The sequence below is a fragment of the Capra hircus genome, chromosome 5 (assembly GCF_001704415.2).
Source record: "Capra hircus breed San Clemente chromosome 5, ASM170441v1, whole genome shotgun sequence".
Taxonomy (NCBI): Eukaryota; Metazoa; Chordata; class Mammalia; order Artiodactyla; family Bovidae; genus Capra; species Capra hircus.
The window spans coordinates 67,054,827-67,068,508 of record NC_030812.1 but is presented as its reverse complement, the minus strand read 5'-3'; the positions used below and the strand labels follow the sequence as shown (position 1 = coordinate 67,068,508).

The 13,682-nt window shown below is 37.4% G+C and overlaps 1 protein-coding gene across 3 annotated transcripts in view; it reads left to right on the top strand.

The window, feature by feature from the left end:
* SLC41A2 (solute carrier family 41 member 2) overlaps positions 1-13,461 on the top strand; it is a 146,745-nt gene extending 133,284 nt beyond the window's left edge. For all 3 annotated transcript variants that reach the window (XM_018048199.1, XM_018048197.1, XM_018048198.1), the window contains exon 11: positions 10,937-13,461. In XM_018048199.1, coding sequence (XP_017903688.1) covers positions 10,937-11,122 — 186 coding nt within the window. In that variant the 3' untranslated portion in view covers positions 11,123-13,461. The remainder of the gene's footprint in view (positions 1-10,936) is intronic.

Below are 13,682 nucleotides of genomic sequence, written 5' to 3'. Positions count from 1 at the left end.
GGATTATTTTTGGCATTTCAGTTATGTTTCTTCATTTAGAGTCTGATCTCACTGAAAGCAATAACCATGTCTTATTCTTCTCTTGCTGCTCCAGAAAGCTCATCACAGTGTTTTCTGTGTTAGATATAGATAAATATTTGTTAAAATGGATTCAGGATGTATTGAGTGTACTTTCTTTGGGTAATAAGGCAAATACTTGACAAGATTCCTCATCTAAAAGAGAGAATAAATCTGTTGGAGTGGTGAAATATATACATAAAATTACTTGAATATGATGCTATTTTTAAAGAAGTATTAAATGTTTAGCAAATACAAATAAAATATTCTGTAATTGACTACTTAAGTGTTATAACTAGGTGTTTTGGAAACAGCTTAACCACTTAAATAGAATGTTAAACTTTATTGCTTTTAATGGATTTTTAAATTTTATTTTATATTGGAGTATAGTTGGTTTACAATATTATGTTAGTTTCTGATGTACAACAAAGTGATTCAGTTATACATATATCTATTCTTTTTCAGATTCTTTTCTCATATAGGTTATTAGAGTATTGAGTTGAGTTTGCTGTGCTATACAGTAGGTCCTTGTTGGTTATCTTTTTTATATATAGTAGTGTGTATATGTTAATCCCAACCTCCTAATTTATCCCCTTCCCACCCTTCCCCTTTGATATGATGTTTGTTTTCTAATTCTGTGAGTCTGTTTCTGTTTTGTAAATAAGTTCATTTGTATCATCTTTTTGATTCCACATATAAGTGATATATTTGTCTTTCTCTAACTTACTTCCCTTAGTATGATAATCTCTAGTTGCATCCATGTTGCTACAAATGGCATTAGTTCATTATTTGTATGGCTGAGTAGTCTTCCATTGTTTATAGGTACTACATCTTCTTAATCCGTTCATCTGTCAGTGGACATTTAGGTTGCTTTCATGTCTTGGCTATTGTAAGTAGTGCTTAAGTGATTATTGGGGTGCATGTAATCTGTTCAGTTATGGTTTTCTACAGATACATGTCCAGGAATGGGGTTGCAAGGTCATACAGTAGCTCTATTTTGTTGTTTTTAAGGAATCTCCATACTGTTCTCCATAGTGGTTGCACCAGTTTACATTCCCACCAACAGCGTGGAGGGTTTCCTTTTCACAGATCCTCTCTGTATCTTTTGATGATGACCATTCTGACTGGTGTAAGGTGAAACCTCATTGTAGTTTTGATTTGCATTTCTCTAATAATTAGCAGTGTTGAGCCTCTTTCAGGTGCTTCTTGGTCATCTGTATGTCTTCTTTGGAGAAATGTCTGTTTAGCTCTTCTGTCCATTTTTTGTTTTTTTTTTTTTTTGAGGTGTATAAGCTGTTTGTATATTTTGGAGATTAACCCCTTGTCAGTTGCATCATTTGCAAGTATTTTCTTCCATTCTATGAGTTGTCTTTTCATTTTGTTTATGGTTTCCTTTGCTGTGCAAAAACATTTAATTAGGTCCCATTTGTTTATTTTTGTTTGTATTTCCATTACTGTAGGAGACAGATACAAAAAATATTGCTTCAATTCATATCAAAGAGTGTTCTGCCTATGTTTTCCTCTAGGAGATTTATGGTATTTGGTCTTACATTTAGGTCTTTAATCCATTTTCAGTTTATCTTTGTGTATGGTGTTGCAGACTGTTCATTCTTTGACATGTAGCTGTCCACTTTTCACAGCACCACTTTATTGGAGAGACTGTCTTGTCTCCCTTGTATATTCTTGCCTTCTGTGTTGTAGATTAAGTGAGCATAGGTACATAGGTTTGTTTCTGGGTTCTCTGTCCTATTTCATTGATCTATATGTCTGTTTTTGTACCAGTACCATAATGTTTTGATTACTGTGTCTTTGTCTTATAGGTTGGAGTCAGGGAGTCTGACAGTCCAAAATCCACATACTCTTAGATCACCACCGTAAATATTTTGGTGTGCTATTTTAAAAAATTGTTTCCCAGACTTGAGTAATGTATTAGAAAGGCATTCAATAAATATTAATAGTTTTAAGTGATTGAATATTCCTTTTTCCACTGAAATGTTTCTATGGGCAACAAAGTCTTCCTATTTGAAAAGGGAAGGTATAGAAGCAAAGCCATCTTCAGGCTACAGGCAGAGGGTGAGGAAGGAACACTTGAGGTGTTCAAGACTTAATCTCTGCTGATTGCGTATTTTCCTAATATTCTATGGATATTAGCATCTTTAAAATAATTTTATTTAGCATGTAGTTCAGTTCAGTTTAGTCACTGAGTTGTGTCTGAGTCTGTGACCCCATGGACTGCAGCACGTCAGGCTTCCCTCTCCCTCACCATCTCCTGGAGTTTGCTCAAGTTCATGTCCATTGAGTCAGTGATGCCATCCAACCATCTCATCCTGTCATCCCCTTCTCTTCTTGCCTTTAATTATCCCTGGCATCAGCATCTTTTCCAATGAGTCAGCTCTTTGCCTCAGGTGGCCAAAGTATTGGCGCTTCAATGTCAATCCTTCCAATGAATATTCTAAGTTGATTTCCTTTAGGATTGACTGGTTTGATCTCCTTGCTATCCAACTGGACTCTCAAAGAATCTTCTCTAGCACCACAGTTCAAAAGTATCAATTCTGCAGCGCTTAGACTTCTTTATGGTACAACTGTTACATCCGCACATGACTACTAGAAAAACCATAGCTTTGGCTATACAGACCTTTGTTGGCAAAGTGATGTCTCTGCTTTTTAATATGCTGTCAAGGTTTGTTATTGCTTTTCTTCCAGGGAGCAAGCGTCTTAACTTTGTGGCTATAGTCACCATCTACAGTGATTTTGGAGCCCAAGAAAATAAATTCTGTCAGTTTCCATTGTTTCCCCATCTATTTGCCATGAAGTGATGGGACTGGATGCCATGATCTTAGATTTTTGAATGTTGAGTTTTAAGCCAACTTTTTCACTCTCCTCTCTTACCCTCATCAAGAGGCTCTTTAGTGTCTCTTTGCTTTCTGCCATTAGAAAGGTGGTATCATTTGCATATCTGAGCTTGTTGATATTTTTCCTGGCAGTCTTGATTCTAGCTTGCAATTTATCCACGGCATTTCACATGATTGGGAACACGTGTACACCCGTGGTGGATTCGTGTTGATGTGTGGCAAAACCAATACAATATTGTAAAGTAAAAAAAAAAAAGTTAAATAAGCAGGGTGACAATATACAGCCTTGACATAGCCTTTTCCCAATTTGGAACCCATCCATTGTTCCATATCCAGTTCTAACTGTTGCTTCTTGACCTGCATACAGGTTTCTCAGGAGGAAGCATGTAGTAGGCAGTCAATAACTGTTAATTTCCTCTAGCTGTTTGTATGTTTTATTTCTATCTTTTATTATTATTATTAAACTAAGAAACATCTTATTTAGTTGGAATTTCTGCTGGATTTTCAGGTTATCATTTCATAATATTAAGTGACCTTAGCTATCGCTGGTCTTTGCATGATTGGAACAGAATAACATAGTCACATGACCAGTGGCAAGAATCACTGGGCTAGGGTTAATGTGCTGTGTGCTGTGCTTAGTCACTCAGTCATGTCCAACTCTTTTGCAACCCCATGGACTGTAGCCCACCAAGCTCCTCTGTTCATGGGGATTCTCCAGTCAAGAATACTGGAGTGGGTTGCCATGCCCTCCTCCAGGGGATCTTCCCAACCCAGGGATCGAGCCCAGGTCTCTGCATTGCAGGCGGATTCTTTACCATCTGAGCCACCAGGGAGGCCTGATGCTTTGGCAAAAATTACGTATTAAAAAAAAGTTCAACTGTATATTAATTATTGAATAGATAAACAACAATGACATGTACATGATATAAAAAATAATTTTACAGTGACCACCAGGACACTCACTAGTCAACTTAAGAATCAGGAACTACCAGTAACCTAGTACCTACACCTTTTAAAGCTACCTCCGTGTTCCTTCCTCCTCCTCAAAGCAAACTATTCATTCAGAATTGTATAGCTAATGAGTGTTTGCTCTTCCCTATGATTTAATGTATTTATTTGAATGCCTAAAAATATGTTTTTAGTTTTACATGGTTTTGAAACTTGTAAAAAATAGAATCATAGTGAATTTATGCTAAGTGATTTTCTTCTTTCGCTCAGCATTGTGTTTGAGATTCATTCATATGTGTACCTATTATTCACCTATTTTAGTTGGATCAAACCCACATCTCTTGTGCCTCTTGCATTAGCAAGCAGATTCTTTACCACTGAGCCACCTGGGAAGCCTTACATCGTAATTTTTTGCTATTAAAAACCAAGGCTGTGAATATTGTTATCTTGTCTCCTGAACACATTCTAAGGGTTTCTTTGGGGTAGAAGAAAGGTCCTTCCATTCTAAGAAGGTCTTAACCATTTTTGTGCCATGGACTTCTTGAAAAGTTTTGGTGACTATTATGGTCTCCTTCTTAAAATAAGTTTCCTTCATTTCCTGCCTTCCGTTACCTCTCACCTCACAAAAATAATTTAGGCCAAAGAAAAAATGCTTTTATCTGTCTGTCAGGAGTAGATTGAATTCCTGTTGGCTAAGAATCCTAAGTTATTCTTAGCAGACATTTAAATATTATATTTTAATTAGTAGCATTTCCAGTCTGAAAACTGGATTAAGGAAGCACATTTTTATAGGGAAAATGAATTCTGCTTTTGTAAGTTACGGCTTAGGAAGAAATGTACTAATTTGCTATTCGTTGTGTTTATTTGTATCATATTTCTAAGCATTCCTCTCCCAAAGAAATCATCTTTCTTCACAAGGCTGTTACTGGCAATGGGGCATTGAGGGGATGCTCATGGATGAGAATGTTGATTCTAGCTCAGAAAAGGAACTGGCCAAGGAAATCAATTGTCCAAAGCAAATATATATTCTTGTGTTTTATATATTTATTTGGATTCCAAATAATACACCTAGAACATGCATAACTAGCTGGGGCTACAGATTTGCCTTTTCAGGAGGTATATTTACCCAAAGAAGTTATGCATATTTCATAAAAACAAACAGACCATGTAAAAATACAGTCAGTGCTTGGTTATGGTTTTGATGTGTTTTCCCAGTAAAAAAGCATACATTCCTTATCATTTAGTTTGAAAATAAAACATGTTGCATTAAGAAGTATCTGATACTTACGGTGATTTTAATAATTCATTTATACACAGTGTTCCAAGAAACACTGATATCCTTTGTTAACTTTGCCAAAAACAGTAAGTTCAAACCTGCTTGAACTTTAAGTCATCACAATATCTTTTAAAAGAAACTTTGTGGAGCACTGTTACCACTATTTAATAATAGTTTCTTTAGGTATTCAATTATGTGGTACTGATTTTTATTTACCTTAATTATTAATTATTTATTTGCTTTAGAAGGAAATTTGTCTCCAGCTTCAGCAGAGCATTAATAAAATTAGGCATAGTAGAGAGTACCTTCCAAGAGAAAGGAACTTAATGTGAAACAATACTTTTTCTTCTTTTTTAAACAGAGACTTTAGCTTCATTTGTAATAACTTTTAGTTAAAACACAGAAAATTTTAAATTTCATTCCTTCTGTCCATTGCCGCCTTCTGTTACTGTGCTCTATTTTTCCCATGGTATCTATCATCTTTTAATATACTGTGTTATTTATTTGTGCTTTTAAATTTTTTATTTGTTTCTTCCCTCTGGAATGTTAGCTGTGAAAAGGGCAAGAATATTTATTTGTATGTGGTACCTGACCCATAGTAGATGCTCAATAAATATTAGTTTGGTTTTTTTTGTTTTGTTTTTTATTTTTTAAATTTTAAAATCTTTAATTCTTACATGCGTTCCCAAACATGAACCCCCCTCCCACCTCCCTCCCCACAACATCTCTCTGGGTCATCCCCATGCACCAGCCCCAAGCATGCTGCACCCTGCGTCAATTCTTACATGATAGTATACATGTTAGAATGCCATTCTCCCAAATCATCCCACCCTCTCCCTCTCCCTCTGAGTCCAAAAGTCCGTTATACACATCTGTGTCCTTTTTCCTGTCTTGCATACAGGGTCATCATTGCCACCTTCCTAAATTCCATATATATGTGTTAGTATACTGTATTGGTGTTTTTCTTTCTGGCTTACTTCAGTCTGTATAATTGGCTCCAGTTTCATCCATCTCATCAGAACTGATTCAAATGAATTCTTTTCAACTGCTGAGTAATACTCCATTGTGTATATGTACCACAGCTTTCTTATCCATTCATCTGCTGATGGACATCTAGGTTGTTTCCATGTCCTGGCTATTATAAACAGTGCTGCGATGAACATTGGGGTACACGTGTCTCTTTCAATTCTGGTTTCCTCGGTGTGTATGCCCAGCAGTGGGATTGCTGGGTCATAAGGTAGTTCTATTTGCAATTTTTTAAGGAATCTCCACACTGTTCTCCATAGTGGCTGTACTAGTTTGCATTCCCACCAACAGTGTAGGAGGGTTCCCTTTTCTCCACACCCTCGCCAGCATTTATTGCTTGCAGATTTTTGGATCGCAGCCATTCTGACTGGTGTGAAGTGGTACCTCATTGTGGTTTTGATTTGCATTTCTCTAATAATGAGTGATGTTGAGCATCTTTTCATGTGTTTGTTAGCCATCCGTATGTCTTCTTTGGAGAAATGTCTATTTAGTTCTTTGGCCCATTTTTTGATTGGGTCGTTTATTTTTCTGGAATTGAGCTGCATAAGTTGCTTGTATAATTTTGAGATTAGTTCTTTGTCAGTTGCTTCATTTGCTATTATTTTCTCCCATTCAGAAGGCTGTCTTTTCACCTTGCTTATATTTTCCTTTGTTGTGCAGAAGCTTTTAATTTTAATTAGATCCCATTTGTTTATTTTTGCTTTTATTTCCGGAATTCTGGGAGGTGGATCATAGAGGATCCTGCTGTGATTTATGTCTGAGAGTGTTTTGCCTATGTTCTCCTCTAGGAGTTTTATAGTTTCTGGTCTTACATTTAGATCTTTAATCCATTTTGAGTTTATTTTTGTGTGGGGTGTTAGAAAGTGATCTAGTTTCATTCTTTTACAAGTGGTTGACCAGTTTTCCCAGCACCACTTGTTAAAGAGATTGTCTTTACTCCACTAGTGAGCCTAAAAAATCAATAAATATTTGTTGAACGAACAAACCAATAAACAAATATCAAACAACTTATACATTGAAAAAAAAGAAATTGCACGGGAAGAGAACTTAAATTCAATTATGAGACTTAAGAATGTGGGAGAAGTGGAGGAAGGAATGCTAAGGTAAGGAGAGCGATCCCTATGTGGTTTATGACCACAGATTTCTTACCTTTGTACTTTAGAACTAAAACTGACCATGGAGACATCAATTTACTCATTTTAAAGAAGTCCAAACTAAGGCTTAGAAAGGTGAGAAGTCATGCTTCTATTCCAAATTACCTTTTAAATAAAGGTGGTAAATTCTGAGACAATGTAACAATTCATGATCAATGATGATGGTGTTAATATTTATTGAGTGCTGATTATGTTCCAAACATTTGCTTAACCCTTTACAGCTCACTTAATTTCTGCAACTAGCCTGTGAGTCTCCTTTTAGAGATGAGGAAAACTAATACTTAAGAGGCTTTTTCACTTGTTGATAGCAACACAGTTACTCAGTGTGGCACCCCACTCCAGTACTCTTGCCTGGAAAATCCCATGGACGGAGGAGCCTGGTAGGCTGCAGTCCATGGGTCGCTAAGAGTTGGACACGACTGAGCGACTTCACTTTCACTTTTTACTTTTATGCATTGGAGAAGGAAATGGCAACCCACTCCAGTGTTCTTGCCTGGAGAATCCCGGGGACAGGGGAGCCTGGTGGGCTGTCGTCTCTGGGATCACACAGAGTCGGATATGACTGAAGTGACTTAGCAGCAGCAGCAGCAGCAGCAGAACCTCTTCAATACCAGCCATTGGTTTCAGGCTTATCATGTACAAGTGTTTTGCTGGAAACCAAGAGATCAAATAGAAAGAAGATGTGGTTTTCCCCTTCTGGGGAGTTACATATTAGACCCCTGGAATGTAACAGCAAGATGTACATATTAGATCAGTAGCTTTCAAATGTTTTTGACCTCAGTAAGAAATATGTTTGTATTTCAATAAGTACACTCACGTTTATCCTGGAGGAGGGCATGGCAACCCACTCCAGTATTCTTACCTGGAGAATCCCTTGGGCAGAGAAGCCTGAAGGGCTATGGTCCATGGTGTCGCAATGAGTAGGACATGACTGAAGCGACTGAGCAAGCATGCACACACACACACACACATTTATATGTTTTTAAAACATATAATTTCATAACTGAAATTAAAATTTTATGAAATATCCTTACTGTGTGCTGTACATGCTAGTACTTTTTTCTTACATGCTGATACTTTCTATTCTATTTCATTATATTCATTTTATTCTATTCACTGTTTTAAGACCAGTTACATTAAATTTGCTTCATAGCCCATCACCTATTGAAACAGGATATTTTATGTATATTAACAAAAGAGATTTTATGTGTTAGGGGGGATAAAGTGCTCACTACTGATAGTCCTCCAGAGCTCATGTAACTGTTTCTTCTGTTATTTATCTCTGTATTGTACTTGCACTGCTAATTTTGCTCTATCAATTTAAACAAATATTTATGGACCCACACTTATGGTAGTGAGGATTTAGCTATCTAACTCCATGCTTTATTTCCCCAACTTTGAACCTCCTAATGCAGTAATGCCCAATTTTTATTTTTATGTAATAAATATTGTTTATATTCTATGGCTGTAAAAATATCATTGATCACAAAGCCACATTGTGTATTATAATACATTTCCTTTCTTTTTATCTCTCTTTAATTTTTTCTGGAGATAATTGCCCTGTTTTTTCACTTTCATAGCTTTCTGTATGCGTGTTTGCTCGGTTGCTTCAGTCATTTACAACTCTGTGCAACCCTGTGGACCATAGCCCACCAGGCTCCTCTGTCCAAGGGATTCTCCAGGCAAGAATACTAGAGTGGGTTGCCATGCCCTCCTCAGCTTTCTGTATACCTATCTTTAATTTTTTCCCAAATGTCCCTTCCCCTAAACTCTGTTATATCAGGTAATTTACCAGCTTGCCTTTTTCCTGGAGACTCCACTTCCAGAGGCCTCCAACCTCCAGCTCTGTCTGAACTCTCTTCCCAGCCTACTGTGTCTGTCTCTCTCTGGAGCTTTCGCTCACTCTCTCTTAAGTTGGCACTTCTATTATGTGGCTCTCAGGTTTTTCTCTCTGTTAAAAAAATATATATTTATTTATTTGGCTGCTCCAGGTCTTATTTGCAGTATATAGGATCTTTAGCTGTGGCATGTGAGATCTGGTTCCCTTCTCAGCCTGTGGACCTCCAAGGAAGCTCCTTAGGTCTTTCTCTTTCTTGGTTCTCTCCTTCATTTTGCATCAACACATTTTCAAGAAAATTCCAAAGGGAACAGGGGAGAATTTTCCTGAGTACCGCCATGTCTTATGATACCTCTAGTTTACCCTCAACCCTCGGTTGATAAATTGGGTGCAGGTTAACAGCGAAATATTCTCTCAGGATTTTGAAGGTATCGCTAGCTTTTCTCCTACTGCAGTTGTTGAAAAGTCAGATTCTTGTTTCTTCATATATGACCTAGTTTCTTTTAAATCCTAGTAAATAGTTTTTATGTTCTTTCTGTGTGTGCAGCACTGTTCTAAGTGCTCTGCATTATTTAATGCTCATGTTGTCATCTCTGTGAGAGAGGGATTGTTTTCTGTATTCTACAGAAAGGCAACTGAGGCATGGAGAGGCTAAGTAGCTTGGCAGTGGGAGAGGGTGGTTGACTGTGCACTTTACTGTTGGAGGATTGGGGCAGGGGTGGTTGGCCATTTCAGGGGAGCCCTCCAATTCTGAACATCTAACCTCCTCTCTGGGGAGTTAGACTCCTGCCTGTTCCTTGGAACAAAATGAAGGTCTGAAGGAATCCCACTGTTAGCTGTGCGTGCATGCTACGTTGCTGCAGTTGTGTCTGACTCTTTGCAACCCTATGGACTGTAGCCTGCCAGGCCCCTCTATCCATGCGATTCTCCAGGCAAGAATACTAGAGTGGGTTGCCATGCCCTCCTCTGGGGGATCTTCCTGACCCAGGGATCAAACCCACTTTCTTAAGTCTCCTGCATTGGCAGGCAGGTTCTTTACCACTAGTGCCAGCTGGGGAGCCCTTCGGTTGGATGACCTAAGTGTTAATTTAGCCATTCTTGAGGCAGTAAACATTTCAGGTTATTTCCAACTTTTGACCTTTACAGCAGTGATGCAGTGAGTTGAAACGATAGTGGTTTGGCAAAATGTGCAGTCCTACTAAAGTTAAGGCTCACGGTAGTTTCAGAGAGGCCAGAAGAAAATGCGAAGATACATGTGACAAGTTGAAGAAAAGCTCAGATTTATTTATTTGGTTTTGTTTTTTTGGCTGTTCTGGGTCTCCTTGCTGCCTGGTCTTTTCTCTAGTCGCGGTGCACAGGCTTCTCATATTAGTGGCTTTTCTTGTTGCAGAGCACAGGCTCTAGGTGTGTGGGCTTCGGCAGCTGCAGCTTCTGGGCTCAGTAGTTGTGGCTCCTGGGCTCTAAAACGCAGGCTCAGTAGTGGTGGCGCACAGGCTTATCTGCTCTGCAGCTTGTGGGATCTTCCTGGACCAGGGATAGAACCCATGTCTCTTGCATTGGTAGGCAGATTCTTTACCACTGAACCACCAGGGAAGCCCGAAAAACTTCATTAATTGCAGAGACATATAGTATTTCTTTCTGGTGAAAAGAAAACCTTCTTGTCAATTAACTCTTTCTCCTAGACACATATTGTTCCTTTCAGAGAGCCGTGGTCTAGACTAATGGCCATATTTACTGGGCTGGGACTGTCCAGGTGACAGGAATAACCTTTGATGTTCTTTTTTAGGTGTTTACCTTGCTGTGGATCGCTGACTGGATGGTGCATCATTTCTGGAGGAAAGGAAAGGACCCGGATAGCTTCTCCATCCCCTATCTGACGGCACTGGGTGATCTGCTTGGGACAGCCTTGTTGGCCTTAAGTTTTCATTTTCTCTGGCTTATTGGAGATCGAGATGGAGATGTTGGGGACTAATAAATCCTACAAGCTACTCTCAAGTAACCAAGAAGGAAAACACAAGACAACCACTTATGACTCTTTTTCACAATTTTTAATTCGATAGTTTGACTTCTGCCAGGGTAATCTTCAGTTGGCCCTGATTCCATTAAATGGCCTTAACACTTTTTTTTTTTTTAAGGAATTTGTGTTGAAATGAGAATGAACAGTATTTGTGCTGCTTTTCATAGAATAAATGATAATTTGACATAGACATAGACACAAGCTCAAGCTCTGAAATTGATTAACTAGAAAGGAATATAGGATGTTTACAATGAATAATTTTAGAACCACAGACATAGCCGAAATGTACTGTCTTACTGTGTAACTTATAATGCCAAGAGTTCTGGTTTCATCTTTCTTGTCTCACAGATGTATTTGTTCTGCAAAGCAGACTTTTAAATGAAAGGGGCCCAAGCAACCTTGTTTTAATTATGCCCACCTCTCTGCCAGCTGAGGACCCATTTACCAATTTGTTTGCTCCTAACCTGACCTCAATATGTTCTACTGAGTATGAGATAAACTCACTTTTATCTGCTTGTATGAATTTCTCTGTGCCAATGCTAATTTTATTTCAACCTTGAAAGTTCTCTGCAGGCTACCCTTTAAACACAGAATTGCCTTTAGTGAAAGCAATGGGTCATTTTTGATGATTGATTTATTGAAAGACGGTTGATCTTTTTCAGAAGACTTACTAGTCCAAAATGCTGCCCTGCATTTGTAGATCAAGATGGTGTGAGAAATTGTGCGTGTGTGTGCGGCGTGTGAAAGAGAGACAGAAGCTGTTGATGGAGTGCTGACTCTTGGCTTGCTGATGGCAAAGACCACAGCGGGATATTAGCATTCTATAGTTATTCTTTTAGCACATTTTACTGACATGCTTTTGTCATGTGGTGTAAAAATTTTGCTCTTGCCCAGAATATAGTATTTGTTAGCTACATTATAATTAATACTGCCCTCATAATTTTTTTAAAAGGTACCATTTAATATAATCAAGATATCATCAGATTTAGAATGAACAAATGGTTCATTTGTTCTTCTTAAGAGGTCTGTTGAAACTTGCAGACTTACCGTTTTAAAGGAGGAGCTGGTGGTTTACTTCAGTTATTGTTCCTGCCTGTCTGCACAGGCTCACGTCTGCATGGGACGCTATCAGGTACACTGCTGTGTTTCTCAAATATTTTCCTAAAACTCTGATCTGTATTCCAAACACTTGACCAACATCTTAGTTATTCAATAGGTAAGCATTGTTTATGTTGCATATATTTTGAAGAATACAGTGGAATCTCTCAAGATTGTCAGATATTTAATAATCTGAGTGATAAAGGGAAGAAGAAATGCACATTGACTTTGATCACCATGGTTTAAATTGTGAGTTAGTGTTAACATTATATAAATAGTAGGTTGTTTGTATATATATTGAGGGAAGTGTTATCAAGCTCTTTAAAATAAAGGGACTGTGGTTTAGAGGTATATATTTTGCTTATTTTAAAACTTTTAATTATTCCATTCTTCTACCTTATAATGAAGTTGTAAGGCAGAGAACTGAACTAATTATAGGATTTCACCTTTGGAGATTTATAATATCATGTAGTGAACATTCTGCAAAATTTTTTATTTAAAAAAATGCGTAAGTAATTTCTTTGATTTTGTTATAAAGCACTTGTAAATTATTTGTATTTGGGCTGTATAATTCATAAGCATTTATACTTCCCAATGATTTCTGTTTTCATTTTTATACCTAAAAAATGCACAGCAAATCACATTTTTAAAGTATTTACCAACAGCTTTAGTTCATTACATATTCCAAAGCACATTCAAATACATCATGTTATTTAGTTCTCACAACAGTACATGTGAAATAGGTCAGTTAGGTATTCCCATCTCTATTTTACAGCAGAAGGAAACAAAAATCAGCCAAGTTACCTTTTTAATGTTGCACAGCTACAAAGGGCCCCAAATTGTGATTTAGTCTAGATCGTCAATCTCCTAAGCCAGTTATTTTTCTGTGACCCTCCAAATGTACCAAATGTATACAACTTGTCAACTCTGAGGAAATCAACCACAGAAACAAGATCTTCTAAAGTAGACTAGAGTATTGCTACATCTTTCCAACTTCAGACAGGGAAATCTTCATTTAATATATCTTACTGGTAAATGTAGCTAATTCTAAAATTATTCATGTTCCTAAGACCAAGGAAATAAAGATAAACGAAAATGTTAGAAGAAAGAACAATGCCTTATTTCATAGAATATTTAATTGCCTTCCCAAATCTAGCCGTTTTCCATAGATGCTAATAAATAACTAGAATGACCGATTTGAGTTGTGTCCTCTTTCTTTTTTGCTACCCAATCTTTGTTACAGCAACAAAATGTCTAAAAGACATGAAATGGGGGAAAAAATAAAGACTTGGAAAACTCAGAAGAGAATGTATATATGTTGTTTATGAGCATAATAAATTGGGCTCTGACCATACATAGACCTCCACTTTACTGCTTTACCACTTTTCACTCTTAAGTACTGTTTTCACTATTCAGT